A 26,504-nucleotide genomic window follows, 5' to 3' on the forward strand; every position below is an offset into this window, starting at 1 on the left:
ATCCTCGATGCCAAGCTCTGGCCTGGAGGAACGAATACAATTCATCAATTTCACAGTGTGCTAACATGGCCACTGTAAACACACCGTGTCCTTAGTTTCAGTAGAGATTGATTCTACAGTTTTTTGCCATGTCCAAATTTGCCACATGGGGAAAAATATGATAATATTTATGCTACCCTAGAGCCTAGGAGGCATCAGGAAAAATCAATAGTCTCCGCAAGTCACATCCTCCGAGCAGCCGAGAGGAGGCCGCTCAGCACAGCACCAACCGTTAGTGGAAAAGTATAATCATATCTGATCTGGGTGACTGTGTGCGGGCATGTAAGCCTGCCTTTAACCGAACAAGCACGGAGACACAATTTGAAAATTAGTGAGTGTACATGCAAATATGAAGTTGTGTTTCTGTAAGAAGAGCTATTATACAAAGAGCTGTATTCCTGTGACGATTATCACTCACGACGGCTTCTCAGCTAACGAGCACAATAGCTGACCTTGGATGAAATTACTCAAATTCACCATCCCAATGAAAAAGAGCATGAAATCACTTCATGTGCTCAACGTTATGAAGCCACAGTGATGGCTACAGGGAGCGTGATGGGCTCCTTTATTGGAGAAACTAAACACCAAAGTAAATGTAATTTAAACGGAGCATAGAAATAGACTCTAAATGCTAAACTAAATCTAACCGAGTGTCTGCAACAAATATTGCCGTCCTCGATTGGCTTCACACAGTGGATGCAAATAGACACCCATAAACCCAGTGGGCACATGACGGGCTACCTTCAATTAGGCTGCATTACAATACAAATATTCATCTCCCTCAGCTATCAGCGAGGCCGGCTGCAGGGGGTGGTTGTGAAGGATGTGAGATCGGTGTCACCTCGGAAGAGTTGACTGTGGGGTGGTATGGGGGGGGGGGGGGGTATGGAATTACCATAATCACGCTGGCAGCCTCTGCAACGCACCAAGGTCACCCTGCCTCCTCAGTGCTCAGTTCAGCTCAGCACCAGGGGAGTACATCAGAAACACAGGACCAGACTCTGTACGCAGCATCAAGGTTGGCTAAAGAGACAGAAATCTGACCTTGTCTACTGACAATGTTGCACGGTCACTCACAGCAACAACACACTCCACCAACAGGCCTTCAAAGAGTGAGCGAGCAAGTGATCATTGGTATTCAGACAGCAATAGCAACACAATGACAAATACACAGCTCCAACGGTCCTAAAAAAACACCTCCTGCTTTCCACAAACCAAATCAGTGTGCTGTTAAATATCTCTACAAGAAGTAAGAGAGACAGTCTGAGAGTGAGAGACAGAGTCACACATATCTGGATGGATTACTCTCTCTGCCAGATATGTGTGACTAATGCTTCCTCTCTCCATTCTGCCCTCACTTATCAGCATCGGTGTATACGACTGAACTTTGTTCCAACAAAAACTCGGCAGTGCACCTTTAAAAAAGCACCAGTCAGTCGTATAACAGGAACATGGGAATGGTAGTGTAACACAGGCAAAAAATAAGCCTTCCAATCATTTAGAGACAGAATAAGCTTTTATTCGGCTAAATTAGGGCCCACGATAAAGCCGGCCTCATGGCCGCAGCAGAAAGCAAACACCGCCGGCGTCCTCCCTGATATCAGAACAACACTAATCAACTGCGGAAGGATTAAACATTACATGTAACTTGGGATGGCGCTTTTAAGTAATGACAACATCAGCTAGCTTGCAACAATGAGGTTATACTGACATGCAGCCATTAATCACATTTCCATTACAATTACCCAACAGGCCACAAACGGCCATATGTCTCTTCCCTCTCTTGACTGAGGACACTCTGACATCCCAGCTGAGAAATATCAGAATGCTCTCGAACAGCTGGACAAGCAAACACATGAGAATAGTAACCTCATGGCTGCTTTGTGTCATCTTACCTTTCAAGTAGCAATTCAAAGTAGAAGCTAAAAGGTTCAAGTTTCTTAAAGCTCAAGCACAGCAAATGCACTTTATTACTTTCCAACTCTGTCCAGATAAGAATCTGAGAGTATTCTTCTTCGTAAGCGACCTGCTTCCACTCAGTTACTTCCATATTCCCACCTGGAAGCTGCCCAGAACAACCACAGCCCCACTGGCTTCATAATTTGGATGATTTAAAATCTTAATTGAAATAATCTCCAATATTATATATTAATTAAATATATGGGGGAATTTTTTTATCATCATCCTTATTTTCTATTTGATGTCTGTATATTTGCATATATAGTGAATATTGTATGCTTATGTTTCTGTGCCCATAAAAATAAACCAATCCAATTAAGATATTTAAAAAAAAAGATGCTTTTGTTTTGTTGTTGGATAACTGCAACAACCAATATTCAGCACGCACAGACACACACACACACACACACACACACACACGCACACACACACACACACACACACACACGCAAAAATGGATATTGCAGCTGCTTGTCTTTGCTGGACTGAATCGTTGAATATGACTCAATATTTTACATACATCTTGTCTGGATTTGTGACTATTCATGTTTCGAAACACGACATTCAAGTGGAGCTCTTTATCTGCGGTTATTGTAGCCGAGCAAAGTGAGAGAGGACAAGTTCTGAAAGGCAGAAAGTAATTACAGAATTTTTCTTTTTGTCAGCACACATCCAAAGTCAAAATGTACAGTGTCATACTTTGTTTTCAGTACTACAGAACAGGACTAAAGTACAGGACCTGTGTAATATTCAAGGTGTACAAATGCGTATATGTAAACACCATCTGACCAACACAAATTAAAACCTTGCACTTTAAGCGACTTATCTTATAATTTTCTACATAAAGACTGCAGTGAGATATGTATATCTGTGAGAACAATTTCATCCTTTCACAGTATTTGATGCATCTCCAGAAAGAAAACTCTTTCTCTTGGGTTGAAAGCAAGCCCTGCGGTGCAGAAGGTATTGCAGCGAGTTAAGGCACACACATAAAGACACACACAGAGGCACAATACCTGCAGCACGTCGCTCCATAAACGCACCCACTGACAGCTGTAACCTGAAAGCTCCACTGCCCTACAAAGAAATAACAAGCTACATGCGTGCGGGAGCTGATAGCAACAGCCATCATGATTGAACTCATGAGCAAGAATAAAACTGCATGAATATAAACATGAGACAGCCATAGGCAACACAATGGGGAAGGAATAACAAAACTATTTCACTGAAAAATCTAAAGCAATGTGCAATTTCTAACATTCACAAGCAATTGTTGACAAGAGAATGCAAAGTGTGAGGCAGTGAAACACTACAGAACAAATCTCTGCACACACGAAACGTGCACATATAAATGTGGTTTCAGGGTATTGCTAAAGACCTTAATGCTCAGTCAATATTTTCCCTAACTAAACAATGGTTGATGATGATGATATTAAATAGATAAGTGAAAGGAGGAATGGGAGACTGGCATAGGGTCAGGCAGCTAGCGTGGCTATAAAGTCAGTTGAGCTTCAAATTAGGTTAAAGATAAATGCAGCCAGGAGCCTGATTTATTTAATTTAGTGGTCTCTTCATTTTATTCAAACTTGGATGTTCTTGCAAAAACAAAGCCATAAATGATCATTTGCTCGGAGCGTTCATTATGTGTTCCTCTGTTGCCTTTTTCAATGCATGGCCTTTTAGAACCTTCTTAGATAATGACCGCTTAACTCTGTATGATGCAAGAGTCACCTGAAAATAAAAAAATGATTGCTATATTTGTCAATTTGAAGGATTGCAAATTGATTATGTTGACTTAAAGATCTCTCCATGCAACATTGTTGTCCTCACCAGCTGTGTGCCTCATGACCCCAACTGACCACTGACGTGTGATTAACCCCACTGACTCCAAGAACACAGAATTACACCTACATAGAGGTACTTTCTTTCGAAAGGATTACTCCCCAATAGATCACAACATTTGTGCCAGCACAGCTCCAATGCCCACTCAATCCACCAGAAGAAGAAGGTGAAATTATTATGCTGCTTAAAGTCATTCAGTCACCTTACTGAAAATGAACCGATATAACTCGATATGAATTATTCTTATTTCTCTCAACTGTAATCAAATAATGGTTAGCGAGAGCTTTAAAGACATGAATTGTTCCCAGTGAAGATGAAAGGGGGAAGAGGGTTTTGCAGCAGTGTTGATATAACTTCTGGAAATACGCATTAGCAGCAAAAAACAATCAACAATCAGTTCGGATGTAAAAAATTCCAATCTTCTAACTGGCTTGAAGGAGGATGAAACTTAATGAGGTTTCTTGACAACAAAGACTTGAGTGCTGCAGCCCAGCCTCTGGGTACCATGAATCACTCTGCTGCCTTTAGTTTGGAGACCAGTTTTTTCAAAGGTCTGGACCACCAGCTGGGCCAGGTTTATTATCAAAACCATCAAACAGGCCACTCATGGATGTCAGCTTGAGGACAAGATGCAAACAATTTCAGCCCCACTGGAGGAGAGGACAGTAATTACTTGCTAAAAGTAATTGTTGTTTTTTTACACAACAAATATGAGCTCTTAAAAAGGTAACGTCAGTATTTAACAACCAATGTTTTTCTGTCTAAGTGACTAATGGGTACAACCATTTTTGAAATTGGTCCAGTATTGACTGGGAACGCTGCACAATGGCTGCAATGTAATCGCTCTGGGAAACTCCTCACCGGCCACTGAAAGTGCTTGTTTTTTTCCCACGGGGCTTAACAGTCTTTTAACTGTCATTGTTTTCAAAAGGGGAAGCATTTTTCACATTGCTCTGCAGATGACCCAAAACTGTCAGAACGTTTCCTAACAATCTCAACTATGTGCTACATATTTTACACCAATGCCTCCCCCACCCCATGTCCACTCACACAACACACATACACACCATGAATATCTGTTATATTACTATCTTATATCTTAACTAACAAAACAACTAGCACTGATGTATGTGACATACAATATATAAACTAATGTAAATAATAACTTAATAATATCGTCTCTATTACAATTACTCGGAAAAGAAGAAATCACCAGAGAGTCTGTGCAGATTTTCAGAATAATTTTGAACTATAAACAATGTTAAGATTTGTAAATGTATTTCCTTGTTTTTCTTCATGTCACCAATCTTAGCTGTTGCATTACTATTTCCTATTTCTTCCATTTTGATATGTTTGCGAACATAATGTAAAACTGTTAACTTGTGGTTAATCTAAATGTGGGGTCATTCAAAATGTACAGAAAGAGCAATCTTGCAGCATCCTTGGACCTGTCTTGAAGCGTACACTTTAGGAACCGCTGCTTTACATAATGAAACACTTATTTTAAAAAGACACTCACCGGCCAGCACTCCTGCCATGTAAAGCAGACTTATTCGTAAGATGCCATGGACCATCTCCAAAGGAACACCAATCATCAGCTGCAGTAAAGCATTGAACCCGAGCTGCTCTAAACTGAGGAGAGAGCACAGAAAGAGAACAACATTAACATGACAGCATCAGATCATTTGTTAATCCTCCAGCTGTGCATCATCTGCAACAACGGAACCAGTCCAGCACACCTCAACGTGACGTAAGTGGATGTTTGTGAACGTACCCGACGTGCATGAACATGTAGCTGAAGAAGCGCCACACTTGTGCACGGTGGCCCGGATGGTAGACTAGGGGGCTCTTCATGAAGTCGGGCTGATATGTCTGCAGTACCCACTTGTTTAGCATGATGCCGTAGCACATGAACACGATAATCTGCAACAGACACAGAAATTGCACCAAACTGTCAGTTCTTGCTGACGTACTCATTACGCGCTCTCTCTGCAGACTGCTGGTACAAATGTGCGAAACAAAACCCATTGTGCCTTATTAAAGACATATGACGTTTTCTTCTCTTTCTGTGTTCCTCAGCTGATGCTTATTAGACTTGTGGAGATAATTACTGCTCGCAGAAAAAAAAGGCACATCTGGTTCAATTCCATTAATTTCTTTTCATAGAATAATGACTCATTGTCTCTGTGAATTCAAACTAATGTGAACCGTTGGTATCACAACCTCATTGTCATTACTGACCATTCACTGCCATTTGGAGGCAATATAAGAGCACATGGCTTTCTTTCCTGTGGATCATGAAATTATGAAGTTTTGTGAAGAAATTGTAGGTTATTTGCGGTTTAATCCTTAACCATTTAACAGTGGTCTGTGAGGGGTTCTCTTTTTTTACCAAATGAACATAATTGGACATTCAATGTCACTGTGGTGGCCACGATACTTAATAACCTGGTTTCCAAGTCCCAAAATCTGTGTAAAAAAAAAGAAAAAGAAAAAATCCTTGCATGCAGGCTCACAGAGGGTTTCAGCTTGGAGGAAATGGCAGTAAATGCACCAACTAAACCCCTGACTCCCAAACGGGTTACCAGCTTATATGGAGCTCACAGTAAAAGCGTGAGATCAAAGGCGGAACATCTTTTCAGTGGGTCTGAAGCGACTGAGCCAACATAACCGTCTAAAGTAAGGGTTGTGGGTTAGTAGCAGAATAGTCTATATTCAGTTCAGTGTCTGACACGTCGATGACGTCCCCCCCATGATCTCACCTGGACGATGGTGACGATGGCGATGAAGACAGGTGGGGGACACAGGCGGTTCTGGTGGAAGTACCAGCGTCGGTCTGTCTCGCAGGGCAGGATCTCGTAAGCCACATAGCGAACAAAACGTTTGTACAGACCCAGTCCCGTCTCATCCAGCAGGATCTCCCTTTGCAGCGTGCGGCGGCCATTAGCAATGGCCCGTCGGAAGCTGCTGGAGCGTTTACTGCTCATCTGAGGAAAAGGTGAAAAAATATTTATTATTCTCAAGAGTTCGGTGCAATTTCTTTGACTGCTTTGATTCATAAGAAGCTTGATAGAAATGATTTTCCAAATAAAACAAATGAAATTCTGTTGACATTTTCACTTTACTTATGACATTATGATTTCTATATTTAAAAAAATGTATTTAAAAGGAAAATATGTGCTTATTTGCTTTCTCGCTGAGATGAGAAGGTCAATATCACTTTGTCTACCACCAGCAATCTATTTTTTATGCTTTGACTTTTGTTCAGGTTATATATAACATTGCATTTAGTGACTTTCAGAGGTTGTTTTTACCTTTGGACAGAGCCGTAGCCCAATATTTAACAGACCGATATTTGTCTCAATATACCTAACCCTCAGTAAGAGTGCAAATAAGCGGATTTCTAGATCTTTAAGAAAAGATGAGAAACATTTTTTAAAGCTGACAGAATAATTTAACTTAACTTATTTTTCTTTTTAAAATAAATAAATATAACTTTTATGAGCATCACTGTCAGCAAATGGAGGACACCTTACCAGGATGGACAGATCTCATGCTGCCGGATCTTTCATTTTAGCAATTAAATCCAAAACGTTCTTCACACTAAGTGGATCACACATCAGTAACTGAGGGAAAGCTATTTTTCATATAAACTGAGAGAAGTTCATCAATGTGAATAATTATCCTATATTGGGAGCCAAAATTAAAGTAAAGTACATATTTCACAAGGGATAGCGAGAACGTATGTAAGTTCTTCTTTTATAATCAAATAGACAAGGGAAATAAATGACACTCTTTCCTTTAAAGGACGTATTCAGTCTTTCTGATATCTTTCAGAGGCGCCAATGAATAGTGAAGTTTCTTATTTGGTATTCATGCTTAATGGTTGCATTTCTTTTGCACTTCTTGCCTTCACTGTCTGTACTTTTTAAATCAATTTCTTGTGTGACTTCAAGGTCAATCATTTGTTCAGAACTAAAATAAACTTAAATGGCTATAGGTTTCTCACACAAAGATAATAACCAAGAGCTGAAATAATAAATAATAATATATAAGTAAAGTGAGCGTTATGCAGATAGTGGTAGAAATACCATCTATGGGTGAGATAAGTGCAATAAATTGAATTAGAGAAAAGTCTAGATATTACAATAATTAATACAATACAATTAATTTCCCATATACTGTATCTCAGCAGCAAAGCTGAAACATAACAAAAGAGATGTCAGGGTGATTTGGCCCTTAAAAAGCAAATCTTTGTCAACAGGAACTATTCCATGGACAGAGTGAGTGTGTGTGTGTGTGTGTGTGTGTGTGTGTGTGTGTGTGTGTGTGTTCATATTATCACAGTCTCCAGGTCTGCTTAGTGAGCAGGAGCTCTGCAGCAGCCTGCAGGTCAGCTGCACCAACTCTTGATAAGTTCTTTAATAGAGGATTAGGATGAAAACTATCCCAATGGCCCTATTTTGACATCCAGACAACTGTCTGGATAGCAACACAGAGGGTTCTTTTCCGCCAGAGTTGCCACTAAAAATACTAGACCAGGCAGGTCCCAGGGATCTTTACGAGATAACTGCATTTCCTGATATAAAACCAGGGTGCATGCTTCCCAAGTAAGATTGACTTCAAGGCTGATACTCAGTGGCAATGCCAGATGCCTGAAGTCTCCTGTGTAGCTAAAACAATAGCTCCTTCGAGGACAACTGGCTTACTATGTAATTATCCTTCAATTAAAATATGTGCGATAATGTGATGTGACACTTTATGAAATTTATTTTTCTGGAAAAGCAGTGAAGGGGGAGAAAAAGGGCATGTGGGCAGCAGCTGCAACTGGTGGCAGTATAAATCCACAACAGCAAACAACATGGCAGCCTCATATGAAATGTTATCCTCCAGAGGGGGCCTGGAATATACTGGAGGACAAAGACTGTAAATAAATGAGCAAATAATAAAGAAGTAATGAACAGATTACTCCACAGACAGAGCTGCCTATATTTTCCAAGTGGTAACCACCCTAACAGTGGATAATGACGACACTAGTGGTTGTAGAGAGAGGGAGTGAGGGCCTGTTGTACAATGATAACCAGAACGATGTTGAGCAGGGCTGCTGGCTCTCCCGCAGATGGAGGGATGCATATTTAGTATGGAAATCAGGCCTGGAAAATGCAATTATACTATACTTGAGGCAGGGAGTGAAAGCAAAAGAAGAGAAGCAGAGAAACGTGAGAAGGCAGAGAGATAGAAGACGGGAAGATGAAATGCCTGCCCGGGTGAGCTTGATTATCAGATTCTGTGTGCCACTAATGGACAGTGAAGATGAGACATCTCATTTTAAATATCTCTACAATAAAAAAAGAGGTGGAATAGAGAGAGGTTAGGGGACATAAATGTAATTGTGTTTTTTTCCTCTCTTGGCTTTCTTCTTGAAATACAGTCTCTTTTTTCTACGTTTATTTCAACAGTGTTTGGCTCGGTGACAACACCTGCCGCCGCCTCTCCACCTCGCACCCCGTCTTTTGCTCCCATTCATACCGCATCCGTGAAAATGTGTTCCCAGAAGACACAGCTGAGCAGAGCGATCACTCTGCTTTGCCTTCTCGGACATGCAGGACTGCCGCCTCTAAAGGGAGCATTAGCAGCCTTTGGAAGTGACGACGGGAGAGAGACGGCGAACAGACAATAAGGCACACATGAGCAGTCAAAACATGAGATAACACACCGAGAGGAGCGACAGAGAGCAAGGTGCACCGGAAATCACATGTCGTCACATAAACCGTTAGAGGGGGGGGACCTCTAACTTGTGCATCGGTAATGGTGAAAGTTTCCTGACAAGGCAACGTCTGCCAGGGAATAATTGAGAGCACAAAGATAACGATAGTATTCCCCTTAAAGGACAGCTGAACGGGCCAAACTGACATCTGTGTGTGTGTGTGTGTGTGTGTGTCAAACAGCAAGAGTCCATCCTCCTCCTCTTAGTAGCTGCATGTTGGCTACTGTACATGCTGCTCTCACCTTTAGTCAATTGTCCTTGATGGATTCATTAGCCACACCACACGGTCAATACCTAACAGCTCAATACTAATTAGTAATAACAATTAAAAAAACATGCTTTAAAAGGCCATTCAGGCTTCTACACTAGATACATATTTTTTTATTTTGCTCCGTTTATGGTTGTAGCCATCTTTCACTCACATTGGTTGACACATGCGATTAATAATTTATTGTCAGAATATTAGAAGGCTGCGGTCATTAACCAAGTATAGTGATTCACCACCAGTGTCACCAGTATACAATCTAATTTGTGAGTCATTTAGAAGACCCCTCCCCCTCTCCCTTGCTCTCTCTTGCTCTCTCTCTCTCTCTCTACCTCCCTTGCTCTCTGACACATGCACTCTCACAGCAGAATCTAAATCACTGCACATCTCAGCCTCTCCGATTCTACCCTGACCCACTTGCTTAGTTTCTTGCCCAAATCCTTTTAAAGTGAGAGTTCGCCTCTTTTTCCCTCTGCAGTTTGTGGCCTCAGCCTTGCTTTATGGTTTAATCATCGCGGTGCTAACACTTGTGGGGGACAAAACAAACCTTCACTCCAGGACACTTAAGCAAAGTGCATCACTTTTAGTCAGCAATCCATCTAAAGAAAGCCTTGACTGGAGTTTGTTGTGGGATGTGATGTTGCTAGGTAGCATCCCTGGAGACAGATGTATTGTGGGCACTTAATGCAACATCAAATGACTTGAAAACTTTAAAGAACTATATATGAACTAGAGTGTCTCTTGCATGGGGCTGTAACTGAAGTGTCTGGTCTCTGTAAGTGCTTTCTATCTTACAATACTTCAAATGTGACAAAAGACTCATCCAGCTAAAAAAATGAAAGAACATGTTATTTAAGCATTAATCTAACCCTATCTCTTTGGACAAGGGGACACGTTTTAGGCAGAAGGGTAAAAACGAGGCGCAAAGCACCAGATTTAAAATCCTCCAACCTGAAACAAAGATAATCATAATCTCTACAATACACCTTCTAGCCATAAAATTAAACATGGCAGCCATTTTGGATCTTCGTCGAACATTAGCTAAATTACCACCCGAAGGAAAACAATGACACACTTCTTCATTTACACAAAATGATAGCATCAGTTGACTCTACTTAAAGAAATCAATAGGTGCAGTTTCACACAGAGGAAATATATACGGCTTCAGGTTTACCCTCAGTCTATTCACAGACACTCGTCTCTCACAGAATCGTCGCCTTGTGTTAACCTTGCCCCATGTGGTGTCTCTCAGCCTCCTGCATCAACAATATATTTGTGTGTAATTGTGCGCAAACGTGTCACTGTATGTAAAATGCGTGCTGGTTGTCATGCTGTGTAGGATTTTTGTGCTGATGTGGATTAGTGGTTAGATACAGACCTAGAGTATACTCTTTGTCAGTGTATACGCATGAGTGAGTGTGTGTGCGTGCACAAGTGTGTATAGTTCCCCTAGAGAGGTTTTAGCACAGCGTTACTTATTCACCCCTCTGGCTGAACTGATGGAGTTCTCTGGCTAAGATTGCCCTGCATGAAAGATGGGTTGAACACGAATGATGACAGAGACAGTCTTGTACAAACACACACATACACACACACACACACACACACACACACAGACAACTAAGAGGCTGTTGCCTAACGGTGCGATTCAAACACATTTACACCCACTGAGGTTGAGAGAAGCAGTGTTGGAACAACAAATGAACACACCCGTTAAGAGACACAACACAGAAGCAAACATCTTATGGGCTGAAAGCATCAAAAAGGCATGTGACACACACACACACACACACACACATAGCGAAGGCTGCAGGTATTTGTTGATGACCTGGTTGAAAATGTCATGCAGCATGCTACACTTTCCGAGTGGCAGCCTGGCGCTCATCCCAGAGAATCTGCAGAGCTCACGCATCACATGCTGGGCGACGGGGGGCCAGATTTACATCAACATTTGAATATCCTATAAATTAGTCAGCAAATCTGTACTGGCAGTGCTCATGTGTATGAATGAGAGTCTGTCTGGGGTTGAGACAGTGTGTGTATATCAAGGAGAGGGGAGTACAGAGATGGACCGAGAGGAAGTGAGTGGCTTAATTAATATTGAAAAAACAAAAGCGTTTGTATACATGCAAATTGTATGCATGCACAGAATGGTGTGGGTATGGCATGGGTGCGCTCACTTGTGTGTATCAGATACATCTTTCAAATCAGACCTGGGGGTCCAAATCTGTGTGAGGCTGGGCGTTCTCAAATGAACTCAGATTACTGCCTGCTACTTCCAATGTTGGGCTAATCGAAGACAATTTGGCTGATGGGCAATTGTGTCTCCATGATGCTTTTTGGTGTTTAATCTTTTCACCTAACATATGCTCAAGAGTGTAGAATGAAAGAGAAGGAAATGAGATCTGTGAGCTCAAGGAGGCAGGTAAAAAAAAAAGGGGGTGAAGATGAGAATGCACTGAAATGAGCAGGATCATATAAAAAAATAGCACTTAAAGAATGGCGGAGAAGATAGCTGTATACATCCCAGAAAGGGGGCTGGTGCAAAGGAGGCTGTACTGCGGGAGCAGCACCTCAACACTGATTTCACTGTCGTGCCTCAGACTTCAGAAATGAGACCTGCCCCAAATTGATTAGCCTCATATGGCCTTCATTACAAACCAGTGGTGGCACAACACAAGAGGAGAGAAAGAGATCAAAAAGAAACAGACAGATAAACAGAGAGAGAAAGCAACAGAGGAGAAATGAGTTTAAGGGAGTGAAAATATGCCAGGAATTGCATTTAATTAATCCCGGCGCTACGAGCACAAGGCAGGTGCTCATTGACGTGCTCGGAGAGAATCAGTCTTTCACTACAACGCTATAATAGTTCTAATAAACAATTGTAAAAACACAAAGGTGAAGAATAGGGGAAGATAAAGAAGAGGCAAATATTAAAGGACCTTGCAGATTCAAAGCAGAGGCAAAAGACCCTTTGAACAATGCATATTAAGAGAATATAATATAGTACACAGACTGTTCACACATCAGTATATAAAACATATTGTCTTTTTTGATGCTGTTTCACTATTAATTTATATTACTTGTGTTTGAATTTATGAGTAATGATAAATACATTTTGTTGCTTTAATTCTGTGGATCCGTCAGCTTGGTGTGGGTGTTTACGGCTAGGGAGGTTAAGTGTCTGGATTTACCGACCCATTAACTGGAAAGATTGATCCTCCTTTTGCAGGACAACGACCTGAATGGTCGAGTACATTTTCGGCACTCCGGAGCTTGCCAGCTCTGTCGGAATCAATTCTGTAACCTTCCTGAAAGTGTGTGTGTGTGTCGAAATGTGCATCCGTGCTGCAGGACATTAAATCCCTCTGTATTGCAATCTGTATCTGTGTATGTGCATTGCGGTTTCCACTCACCAGCTCGATGAGCTCCTGGTAGCACACCTGTCCCTCTTCATTGCTATGGACCAGGGCTAGCAGCATGTCCAGTTTGGACGGGTCCAGCTGCAGCTCATGGTGCTCCACCAAGCTGGTGAAGTTCTCCACTGCGATGAAACCGGTGTTGTCTGGGTCCAGCTGGAAAAACAACAGCCCACACTCAGACCATTGGGAAACAAACTACATTTTTGTCATTGCATGTATTGTAGATGTTGGTTCAGTTATACATCATGATGTTTAATAGCAAGCAGCACTGCAGATATGAAGTGTCAGTTTGCCCTGAGGGAGAATGTATCAGACAACTGAGATGTACATACAGAGACATAATACATGAAAGATACTCATAAAGACAAATGGAAAGCTACAGGACTGAAGGCATCAGCTCAGACAGTGACACCAGTATTAATTAAGCCGTGCTGCCTCTATGATGCCTTTGAAATAATTAGACCTGCCCAAAGAGAAAGCCCCATTCAACCTCATTGAAGGAGCAGGTCTGTCAAAGCAAACAAAGGGATGGTTGTTGTTGTTGTTGGGAGCAACGAGGGAGATACACTCGTATCTCGTATGATGCGAGTGACTTATATCTGCAGGTCACTAATATGTGACCTGAAAACGAAAATCCCTCAGAATTAAATGGAATGGACTTTTAAATGCCTGTTTGAGTGGATGCTTCATTTGACTGTGTGAGTGCGACCGTGGTCACATTTGAAGCATGTGGCCAGTGTGGTTTTTCTTAATCACCACTCACTCACTGAGACCCACAGTCCCATGGGTTATTACTGCTGAAGTCTGTATGCCAGCGCTGCTCCCCGTAATTCATTCATTTAAGAGGGAGAGTGTCATAAAAATGGCAGAGTATAGAAGTCTAAAATAGCGCCTACTTAAAAATGGCTTGTAAAGTATAGGGTTTGTATCTGCGCTTGGTTTGTGTAATGTTTTTTTGTTTTGGTCAGCAGCTTCACATACTTATTACATACTTTTTCTTCCCTCACCCTCTCCTTCTCCTTCTCCTCCTCATAAAAGCACCCAATTGCTCTGCGATGGAGAGTTAATTTCTCATGCCAGCTCTCCACTTCTGATTGTGTTTGTGAAAATGCGCCAGAGGACAAAGTGTAGCAGTACAAAGAGACCACATGGGAGGAGCCCTTGCTGCTTCTCATTTGACTGTTTCCTGAATGCTAAAACAGCCTCATTAGGTTTCAGATAGTAAACCAACCGCTACGTGTTGCCCCAGGGAGGAGTGAGCTTTCAGATGTTGCGTCAGTGTGGAGTCAGTCGTGCTGGATCATCGTTGCCCATGTCATGAGTCCGCGAGGCAAATCCCTTAGTCTGGACCTGGCCTGCTCCGACGTGGTGAGACAAAGGCGTTTCATTGGCTGAATGTGGAGAGCGGCATTAAACTATGCTGCGCCGTGTCTGTCCCTACTGCAGGAGGCTCAAAGCTTAAAGCTCTACTGCTCAACTAAGGAGCTAGAGATCAATCTGGAAATCCATTGGTGTGAGTGTGTATCTTCTACAGGTTGACTGTATGTGCTCTACTTCCCCCTACACTGTCTCCAGTTTCTCCCCCCAGTCATTTAGTTGAACACAAGCATCCTTTTAATTCTATTTAATCTGAATTCTTTACTCGGATGAAAATGTATGTGTTTATTCACCTGGAAGAGCCCAGTCAAGGAAGGAACTAATTGGTTGGGTTTATGATGCTTGACTCAAAATGAGTGTCTTCTCACTGCTGGTTGATGTAGTGAAGCAATTTAGTTAGTTTTGATACTTTAACATTACTTTCCGTACACCAACATGACTCAACAGCATAACCTGTACTATCCAATATTTTGTACACACACAACCATTGTTTTCCTTGGGCTTATACTGATTACACTGCATGGCAATATCCATACAGCACTTGATAACCTCCCTCTTGGTCATTGTCCCTCACACATCTCCATATAATCTCAACACTCAGCTCCTGAGTCAGACAGCCAGCAGTGTTAAGACACACAAGCAAGTTTGTGAACATGAACCCAGATGAAAAAGAAAACGGGCCCAGCTCTATTTTTAGATAATCCCCTTAACTGTGTGTTCCATGGACGTTTGTTAAGACACACTCCGTTCTCCGCTTGAAGCTCGGAGGTAAAATGGTGCAGATATAGCCAGCATTTGTGACGTGTTGGGCACCAGGATGACATGTGGGGATACGTGGGAGTTGGGGGAGCACATTAAAAAGACAACAACAGAGAGGGTAGCTCGGTTGATGAAATAAAAGAAATGAAAAATTAATAGGTTGAGGGAACAGGAGAAGGGGGAGAATGTATGAAAAGAGAGACGAGAAGATCGGACACAGCCAGAACTGGAACAAAGATGCACAGAGATTAAAATGCCTTGCCACTGTCTGTTATTCGGTGCGTCTGCCTAACCCAGCAGTCTGGCTCTTCTTCTCTTTCCTATAAGAGGGCTGTGACACACTCCGATGCTCTGCATCCACTTGCCACAGAGGGGAGATAGATCAGATTATAATGTGCTCCTGGCTCAGCCCAGGCTGACAAGGGGAACAGAGAGCCACACTGGGGACGTCTGATTACTGTCAGCCTCCGTATGTCAGCACATCACCACGCATACAGCAGCACAGAGCCACACTGTATATGGTCGGACGCATTTACGCAAACCAAGTGTTGACGCTGAGCTGTCATACTGCGCAGATACTATTCCCTCCACAGTCTGACCTTTTCAGGAAGAACGTTACATGGGAGAGATTGTCTGCGAGGAGACACGGAGGTGGAGGATTGGTTCTTGTAGCCAATTAGGGTTATCAATTAGCGAGATGAGGTACACTGAGATGAATGAGTGTTGGCATGAAGAGCCAGGTTTTTTTTTTTTTTTTTTCCTGGGCAGGCTGGTGACGTGCATGAAGGGGGAGACAGAGGGAAGAAAGGGCCGAGAGAAGGAGGGAAAAAGGCACTGAGAGGGAAGCAGTTATTGAAGCGATCCAACACTGGTGAGGGTGACACTTTGACAAACTGCATACGTTGCCATGGTTACCAGTTGCCTATGTATCCTCCCTTTCTTGAATTCCCCCCTTTCCCCCGACATATTTGGCGTTCTAGAGGCAGAGGAAAGACACAATGGGGGGAGAGAAAGAGATGACAAAAGGAGAAAAGGATATAGAGCGGAAAGAAAAATAGAATACAGATGGATGAGAGGAGACCAATGAGATAAGAATGGTAATAAAACAAAAGCAGGTTTTATATGTCATATGAGGCAGGGCAAGATATTATGGATGGGAGGTGGAGGTGTTGGTCACCTGGCTGGCTTAAGAGCAAGCGGGAGGAGATGGACAAGACATGGGATAAAAAAGTAGACATGAGTACGAAGAAGCGGAGGAGGGCAAAGAGGAGGAGAATGCTGACTGAAGGAGAAGGATCTCACTGTTAACCCCCGGGACCTCTATTACCTCAACCTCAGATTCAGACTGACCCCAGTCCGCAACCGACTTATCAGTCTGTTCCACAGAGGCTCAAGAGTGAACCCTCCAGCATGGGAACACATGCTGGAGGGTTCCATGAAAGACTGATAGTCAGTGGGCTGAAGCACAGTCTTCTGTAGGGAGGACGATAGAACTGCCGACACACAACCGTGACAAGGCCCTCCGACTGGGGGACAAGAGAGTTGTAGCTCATACTGTGGTCACATCATATGAGGAAGAGAGATGGTTAAGATTCTCAATGGTTACACTTTGCATGTATTCCCCTTAATTATCAGCCAGCTCAAGATGGTTTTAGTTTTATGAGGCTCTTCCTACTTTACTTCTGGTATGAGGTAATCTTACATGAGCTAAATTGTAGTTGCACAAAATGAATTGGCAATATTTTTGATATCTGATTAAATTTCTTATATCGGATTATATTATATATATATATATATATATATATTATATCTATAAAAAACTATTATTTGAGATATATAAATTAAAGTATTTTGCTTTTTCAACCTTGTTTTTAAGATATATATTTGTATTTTTTTTAATACATTAATTATTTGATGTCAAACATAAAAATGCTTGAAAGGTTGATGAATGAACAATATGAACTTATAACTTCCATGAGGTGGGAAATTAGCATCAGCACTGGTTCTCACTAACTAACCCTGTGGAACAGAGCCAGTATTACTACGTTGGTCCCTGTGAACAAGACTGTCAAGTTAGAACAGGGCTGTGCATATGCAGAGGGCAGTGGCATTTACGGGGCAGAGCATGTTGGCAAACCCTTTTGATTTGTCTCTGGTGCCCTCAGGTCTTACTGGTGTTCACCAACAACTAGGCCACTGACTCTGTAATTATCACAATTTAGGTTCTGCCCTGCTGTTACCATCGTTATGCTCACATTTTACTACTGCGGCTTTGCAATGGAATGGCCATAAGATCCAAACCACTCTCCTCCAATGGTGACTACTGTAAAGAGACATCAAGGGGATTTTCCTTGATGCAAACATTCATCCAACGACATTTCCTGGCATTTAGACACAGAACAAACAGCCAGAGGCATCTTCAAACACAGCTTAATGTAAATTAGCATCAGAGAATGATGAAAGGGGACAGTGTATAAGAGCCTTATTCTCTACTTGACATAAATATGTCAAAATATTCAGAGCCCAAAGTCTTTATGGGAGAGATATAAATAAGCCAAATAAAAACTGAATGACACATGGAGTGATATTTACCAATAATAGCGTACTTAGTGCTGCCGACCATCAGAGGCGCTGCAATAGAAAGACTACCAGAGAAACTGCGTCTGTGTGCGTGCTCTGACCATGAGCATATGTGTGGGACTGCATAGGCCAGAAATAGTCTGAGCTCAGCATTGCAACCTCCTGCAGACAAAGACTAATAACAAAAAAACTCACTCATGTTGCTACTGTTGCTTTCTCCTTCTCTCCCCCTGCAGCATGTGTTTGTGGTTCTGTACGACAAGCCTGCAATATCCCCTCTCCTTTATACCTGCAGTGCAGGTATAAATTAAGCATGCCCCGTTTTCTTTTGGAGCAAAACATCATAATTAAAGTATATTCCTGGAAAAAAACAAAACATTGAAGTTTAGTGCCTATAATATCTAAATGTGGACATGTTGAGCCAGTGGTAGTTTAAATCTCAATGTCTATAAATAAAAATTGTAATGTTGCAGGTTTAAAACCATAGATTACTAAAATGCTAAGCAGTGACGGAAAAACATTTTCCTTTTATAAATGGCTAAATCTAAGACGCCCTCAAGCAAAGCACTTGACCTCCAGGTGCTCTTGTGGATTTCCTTAGAGGCGGGACTCTGTGGTCACCATTGAATGTGACTATTTAAAACTGGTGGCCAGAACTGCAAAAAAAAATTTGCCATACTCTGCAAAATCTTTTCCCGGATAAAGATGAGCAAAACGTGCCCAATGTTTAGACAAGCAGCACGCTTTGCTAGAAACAAGCGTGCCCGTTCACAGTCCAAAAGCTGTTGGCAGATTTCACTTAATTCTAGTTTAATTAGAGAGACATTTTCCAAATCAAAGGCCGCCGCATGGATTCCCATGCTTGCATAGGAAAAGGCTTGTTGTCAGCCAGTACGGGTGATTTGGTCTAGAGTTGAGCTTAAAAAGGACCATGGTTTGTCTATATGATCACACTGGCACAAGCAGAGTAAACCCCACAATCAATAAAACAACCAGACGTTTACAACGTGGAAGTATTGGTTTCGTCTCCCGCTACATCGAAAATGGATATTGACACAGATGAGTCAGTCTCTTTGATACTGCATTTAAATGTGTCTATGAAGGAATATGTGTTGTTGAGGTATCACTAAATAGTTGTGATCACTTGAGTGTTTATACAGTACATGACTCACCAGTGTGACCACAGAGCATCTTCTCACTCGACCCACACAGGTTTCCTCCACTTATTATAAAAACATATTCATATTCATAAAAAAGCAACTGTGCACATGATTGCAGACACACTCACACTCCTCCCTAAAGGCTCCTGAGCGTGTTGATCAATGTGCTGCTGATGGTCCACTCGTGAACCCTAAACCCAGCAGTAGATAATTGATTCCTCTCTAGTGGACAGAATGATTGGTCAATCTCGCTGTCAATCAGTCAAAACCCCCATTCATCAAAAATACGAGACAGAGTGCAAGATTGCATTAAATGCAAGACATGAAAATGAGCTGGACACACACACGCGCCAAATTTAGATATTGCTTTTTGCTTTCAAATCCATATTGGTCTGTTAATTTTGGACATGGTAGACCAAACCTTAACTCAAACATAGATCTGACTGGACAGTAAAAACAACAGTTTGGGTAGAGGACTCCAGAGTAAAAATGTTTTCAATGGCCTAAATATGACCACTAACACTGTGTTTTCAACAGCAGAGCTGAAAAGAATGTTTAAAGCCAAATAATAGCTTTTATTCTAGAAGAACCCCATGACCTGGTCTTCACAGGAACCTGCCTCGTTGCTTGACCCCTTGAAATGAGGAAAATGGAATAATCTTGTAATCTTTGGTTCTGGTGACCCTGAGGTGATACGATTGTGGATGTGGTCAACAGAGAAAGAAACAAGAAAATGCACAAGGAAACACATTCACAGGTACAGACACACAAACCATATAGACGCACACACAGCATGATTGCTACAAATGCGAATGCAGCAGTTGTAATGGACCACTAATGATTTTTGTGTCATCCCTCAAATGGCGAATGCTCCAATCAATCCATCTATATCCATGCTTCTATTTGCACACCCCCCTTCCTCCCACCCCCCTCCTTCCCATAAGCCATGTTCTGACCTCACATTCTCTGGGCCCACATGGCTCCATGATGCTTGCGTCCGTCTTGTTGTCTCACGCTCTCATTTTGCCCGCGCTATCAATCTTAACATCAGCTCTCACCCCAGCCTCCACGTCTCAATCCCTGGATAGATGACGAGGTGGCCAGGAGCCCGTAACCATAGAAACCTCTGCCGCTGCCTGCTCACTCGCTTACCTGCTCTTGTATGAGCTGAAACAGGGAGCTTCTATCCATATACTGGCCAGGGAGGTGAAAGGAGCCGCCGAGGACAAGGGCATAGGGAGGAGCAAGAGAGGAGTGGAGGTGGTGGTGTTAAGGAAGGGGTAAGGTTGAAGGGGATTTGGTTGAGGTAGCAGCTGATGCCTAAATTGTAACGCCAGGCCCCTTCGTAGCTGCTGTGTCCCCCCCCCCCCCTTGATGATGGAGAAAGCCTGGTGAGCCCTCTCCCTGGTTTTCCGTGCTGGTGGTGTCGCTGGAGTAAGAACCGGTGCTGTGTGGCTCCCTGTTGATGTCGAAAGTGTGGACGGTGGTGCAAATGGGCCGTGACTCAGCTCTGTGCCAGTGCAGCGTGGCGCGGCGGTAAAACCCAGCTTCAGCAGACGACAAGCAGGCAAGGCAGATCCAGCAGCTCTCATTCACTCTCCTCCTCCTCCTCCTCCTCGCTCTCCTCTATCCCATTGCACTGACTGCTACCTCTCTCTCTCTCTCTCTCTCCCTCCCTACCCTCTCCTCATACACACACACTGCGCCTGCATACCAATGAGGCAGGGGAGGGAGGTGGCCTCTCTTTTCCAATTGGAAAAGAGGGGGGAGTGGCCATGGGTTGCGGCTCCTCTCTTCACTACAAGTAAGGCGTCTCAGGGGATGGGCTCCACTGCGGCTTTGCGCTTACTACTGGCACAGACCCCCCCCCCCCCCCCCCCACACACACACACACACACACGTCTGGTCTGTTACTGACAGGCATGCACACACAAACCCACACACTGTAAACAAGACAAAAGCTCTAAGACACAGGCATATGGTGAAATCCTAACCATGTGTTAATTTAAGGGCGACAGAAGACAAAAAGAGATGAATGGCATGAGAGACAATATAAAACAATAATGAAATCAATATCACTGCTGGTCCACAAAGAAAGCGACAGACTGCTCTGGAACCCTTTGCATCTCTGTGCTAATTATAAGCACTGGCCCAATAGCGCATTGTATGCACTGCTGCACAATCAAGCAAACTGCCACCCCCAACACACATGCACAAACATAACATTGAATTAGACTGTTTAGATGGCTCACTGATCCTCCAATGAGCTCAAATGAATACCTCTACGACAATAACAGAAGGCCACAATCCTCAATACAATACTTCATTACAAGTAATTAGAGAAAAAGGGCTCTTATTATGTTGATCTGATGCACAATAAAGAGACTGGTGTTCAGGGAGCAGAGCAAGAGGGTGAGAATACACTATAACGATCTTGCTACTGCTCATGTGGGCTGCAGGCAATTGTTGTGCTTGATTTCACTGAAATCCCTTTAATAATGTGTTTTCCTTCTGCACAAATCCGCAGTAATGCCCCCTCCTCCTCAGGACAATGGCTATGAGTGTGAGGGAGCAGCGCAGGGACCTAAATCTTAACTCATAAAAAAGTGAAAGATCCTTAAATGAACTGGAGCTGATTGCAGCTAAAGACGTTGTTGGGGTTGAGACCTGGTTACAGTGCCTCTGCCTGTTTAAGTGACATTATTGCACCAGATGTTTGGGCTTTTATTTTCATACAGGCAAGAAGGCTTACAAATCCTTCTTAATGTGAAAAAGAATTTAAAAACTATGTGGACCTATAGTCATTCCGGCATGTCTTGTGCTTCATCAGCTCATACTGAGGCAGCTGACTTTACAGGTAACTGCTATACTTTTCCTCATGAATTGGGCCTAGGCCACCTTCAACATGGAGGAGCTCCCAGACTTTTCATTCAAAATAAACTTAAGTTTAAACGAAACCTTAATAATGGCCGTCCAAGTCTATGGCAACATCTGGACTCCCTTCTCTGGGAGGATGGACGGAAGTCACTCCACGTGGTTCTTTGGTCAACTACTAATTAATGTGTCCCCAATACTGTAGTTGTGAGCATGAATAAGATAAATCTAATTATAAGGTCGCTGCTGGAGAATTTGCAAACTACCATAAGGGAGACAAACTGAAAGAGCAGCTAAAGTGAAGTGAAACTGGATGCAACAGTTGCCTTGGTAACCTCACGACTCCCATCAAAGAATGATAGACTAAAGTAGCATGAACTAAAGAAAGGAATCCAGTGCAGTAAGAAAATAAAGCAGAAAACCCTCTAAAGTAGAAACACCCAGTTACCGCCATGTGTACGAAAATTGAACAAGATGGTGAATTCATTATGACAGTACATGAGCTGCATAAGTAACATCAGCACAACACAGTCAGCCTCCGTTATAAAGAAAGACAATATACATACAGCATTATTCAATTACACTATTACACAATAGCGTAATTACTACCAAATGAAAATGCACACATTTCCTTGATGGAGCAAAAATGGATGCAGTTACACAACATCCCCAAATACATGCATAAGATGCCAATATGCTCGCAACCCCATCACGGGTCACACCAGCATCCAGTATCATCGTTTCCATTAAACTGCTACCAAATGACATTATCCAGATGACTGGCAGAGCGAGATAAGCCTCCGGTGAAGTACGGTGTCTGTTGCCTGAAGCGTCCCCAACAGAATAGCCTCCCTTGAGCCTGACGAAACCCTTCAGGTTCCGTTCACCCCTACTGGATGGATGCAGACGGCAGGACGAACTGGGGCCGCTTGCTCCTCTTTAATGAGGCCTGAGATCAGCAGACAAAACACTGGTCTAGCTTCTGTGCGAGAGCACGGAGAGAATAATAAGGTCTTTCATGGAGGCAGAAAGGCACATTAATTAGACCCCCAATCTGCACTCTTCCTCACCAGCTTAATGACCTTGAGGTCCATAAGGCAGGTGTTCATTTTATTAGTGTATGTGTGCGGATAGTTGTGTTTCTGTCAGTGAAACGGATGGTAAGGAGCTGTAAATGCATGCCTTAAAGGTCTGAGTTCAGTCTTCATTATACACCGGCTTTGCCAGGTTTTTAGCATGAGGGTTCATCGATACAGCAGTCACCTTATGTGCACAACATACTGTATGTATGCAAACTGTAGGAAGATGTTTATGTGCACAATAAGCTCCTCTAACTTTATAGTCTTAAGGATGGCTCTGAGGGGTGTTTTAAGGGTAGCTGTCACATCTGTGACTAGTGGCAACAATAGTACTTAATGAAAGTTCAAATCTAGATGGTCTAAGTCTAGATTTGTAAACCTCCCAAAATATACTGTACTATTAAATGCATAAATTGTAAGAGGCAACATTTTATAATGACAGATAATAATTTGTATGCAATTTTAATAGTATATCCCAGCAGGCATACTTTAAATACTCTGCTGAAGGCAGAGGTCTCTGCTTGTTAATTAAGAGTGGATACCTTATCCCCTGTGATCTTGCTGGTGTTGAAGATGAATTACCTTTTTTGTTTCATTGCCATGTATATCTACCTAACAAATCTGCTAGTTGAGAAAAATAAGTTATATAATCCTGATTTATTATTAGTTGTCTTTTAAGGGAAGATATTTTGTTTTGCTTTCATAGAAAATGCACAGGAGCTAAGATATGACTAATAAGTAGAGGATGTTAAGGGTCATAGACTGGCCAACTGCTTCAAGAAAATATACTCTTGTATTTACTGAAGCATATACTGGGCCAGAAGAATATATGTTGTGCTAGAGAAAGCAATAACAATAAATGACCTCATGAATGCTCCATTAAACGGGCTGTTGCAATGGACCGACAGGAAACACAGGTTTATCAGGATGTTTCTGAGTTGACATCCATGGAACGTGGAAAGCTGTCCAGTGTAAGCTGAGAAATATTCCTGCCATCCTCCACCCTGAAAAACTCAGTGATGGGAAGCAACAAATTATAAGTTTATACAGTTAAAAGAGAAGAGTGAAGAGTTGTAGCCTGACAGAGGAGAAGATTGAACTCCTACCACAAGATTGTGAGTTTAAGGGATGGTAACGCTCATAAAGACTACTATGAAAAATCCAATTAGCACTCAGCAGTTTGCAGCCATTGTGCAGGACCACAGCATCACAGGTTTGCTCTATGGTTCTCTTACCTGACCTTAACCTTTATAAATTAAGAAGACAAGTTGTTCTGGTGGATATCTGGAACCTGTTAACCTCAACTAATCATGTGAATAAAAAAATAGATGGTGCTTCACACTGCAGCCGCCAAATGCCAAGCAGTAGCGATTGTGCAATAGAGGGAATCACCCGCACAATGAGAAATGGCAGAAAAGGGAATCAGGTCAGTGAATGACACAGTTTTAGTCCAAAATGCTCCACTTAGAAGATCTCTTGGGGACATAAAATGGAAGAATCGAGGAAGGGGAAGCAGCGAGTTAGAGAAAGGAGGTTGAAAAGAGGAAATAATTAAGAGGAGAAAGGGAAAGCCAAGGCGAAAATGTAAATAATGAAGGGTGTATTAACATTACTGTAAAACTGTCATGATTTGGATTCCTAGGGAAGCCTCATTCTCAGCGCCATTTCTGCATTAACATCTCGTACGGGGACAAGTCCGCTTCCAAAAACATCAATTCATCAATCATTATTTCTGACACTCCAGTGTCACAGTGCCTATAGTAGTGGAGTTGAGGATAGGCTTTCTGAGCCGTCTGTGGCTCGTAAGTCTGGAGAGACCTCTGGTGTCTGAATGTGCAGTTGCATCCCAAATCGAGGGCAGCCCTGTTGGCCGACATCCACATTACCAAACCGCACATTACCAAAGAAGTACCAAAGAAGTGCTGACCAACCAGTTATGATGTCCCACCCGAGTTAACCTGAAATAATCAGAGCTCATCACTTTAATAAAGACCATGTTTAGGAAAGGCCACAGATCGGAGACACCAACAGACTGACTAAACTGGTGAGGAAGGCCGGCACCATCATGCAAACAGGACTATCCGGAACAGGTGGTGGAGAGGAGAACACTGAAGAAATGATTGTCCTTATTGGATAACCCGGACCACCCTCTCCACCATCTACTGCAGGGAAAGAGGAGCACGTTCTCCAACAGACTGCTTCAGCTCCAGGAGAACATTCCTGCCAACTGCAATTAGACTTTATAATAAATCACCTCTCCAATTGAAATTGAACATCATCAATAAACCTTGCACCGCTTTCACTGTACATACCTAACATAGATTGTATACACCTTACACTTTGCATTTTCTTTATTATTTAATTTTCTTAAATTAATTTTATTGTATTGTATATATTGTGCATTTTTTCATACTTAATATTAATATGTTATGTTTACTCTGTAACCTTGTTCGTTGCTGCTACAACCAAATTTCCCCCGTGGTGATGAATAAAGTATCTATCCATCTACATACCCAATTCTTCACTGCGTACATTTACTGTACGGTTTACACCTATTCTACTTTAACGCTTTGACACAATTATATATCCTTTGTTTGTGTAGCAGCGCTAATTCCGTTCAAGCCAAGTCTATGGTAATGTTTGCGAATAACACAAGTAATTATAAGTAATTCCTTGTATTAAAGCTGTTACTGCTTTCTGTTGGTAAATGCGGCTGATCAGAAGTCCCCAGCATGCAGTAGGAGGGGACTTTGCGCAAAATACTTCTGGCTGCTCTTATACATTTGGAAAATGTTATACATTAAAGTATAAGGAGATCATTAGAACCCCCAAAAAATATTTCAATCATTGTTTATTATTTTTAGTGCACAGCTTTGACGCAAAACACAAAGTAAAGAAAGAACTGAAATGCTCATGAAATCGTAATTGCCCATTGTGTCCCAAAAACTAAACACAGTTGATAGTTTAAATATGTATTAAAAAAATATCACAATTCTACACATAATAGATGGATCTGGTTTAGTGGCAGCCTGTTGCATCAGCATGTGTTACTTGTGTACTCTTCCTAAGTCTCCAAGTATTAAAGGGGCAAGGGTGAAAGTCAGGATTAGGGCTAAATGTAGCATTCTTGTAATGTATCAGTGTCAAATTAAGATATGATAGCTAGTGGTCAACATGTCACTTTGCACTTGTTTTAGTGCCATCACTAATATCAACGTAATAACTGACCCACTGATTATCTTTAAATGGAGCACCTCCGTTTCAAATGACCCTTTTTACCCGTTTGACAAAGTAGAAAAGCTGGTTTGACTGACAGTCCACAGGTGCTCTAAAAGACTGCGTCTAATGACGAGCCTGTCATCTGAGAGGGGGTTTGACAGC

General features: G+C 42.2%; 1 protein-coding gene across 2 annotated transcripts in view; it reads right to left on the reverse strand.

Annotated features, from left to right (window-relative positions):
* The window catches only part of rhbdl1 (rhomboid, veinlet-like 1 (Drosophila)), a 33,445-nt gene extending 13,084 nt beyond the window's left edge, over window positions 1-20,361 (reverse strand). The window contains exons 1-5 of one of the 2 annotated variants that reach the window (XM_034558691.1): window positions 20,323-20,361; window positions 13,289-13,468; window positions 6,603-6,827; window positions 5,615-5,763; window positions 5,360-5,472 (exon numbers count right to left, since the gene is read on the reverse strand). In XM_034558691.1, the coding sequence (XP_034414582.1) occupies window positions 5,360-5,472; window positions 5,615-5,763; window positions 6,603-6,827; window positions 13,289-13,468; window positions 20,323-20,361 (706 nt within the window). The remainder of the gene's footprint in view (window positions 1-5,359; window positions 5,473-5,614; window positions 5,764-6,602; window positions 6,828-13,288; window positions 13,469-20,322) is intronic. The other variant, XM_034558692.1, reaches the window with a different exon arrangement.
* Between the last annotated feature and the right edge of the window lie 6,143 nt (window positions 20,362-26,504).

The sequence above is a fragment of the Cyclopterus lumpus genome, chromosome 19 (genome assembly GCF_009769545.1).
Source record: "Cyclopterus lumpus isolate fCycLum1 chromosome 19, fCycLum1.pri, whole genome shotgun sequence".
Classification (NCBI taxonomy): domain Eukaryota; kingdom Metazoa; phylum Chordata; class Actinopteri; order Perciformes; family Cyclopteridae; genus Cyclopterus; species Cyclopterus lumpus.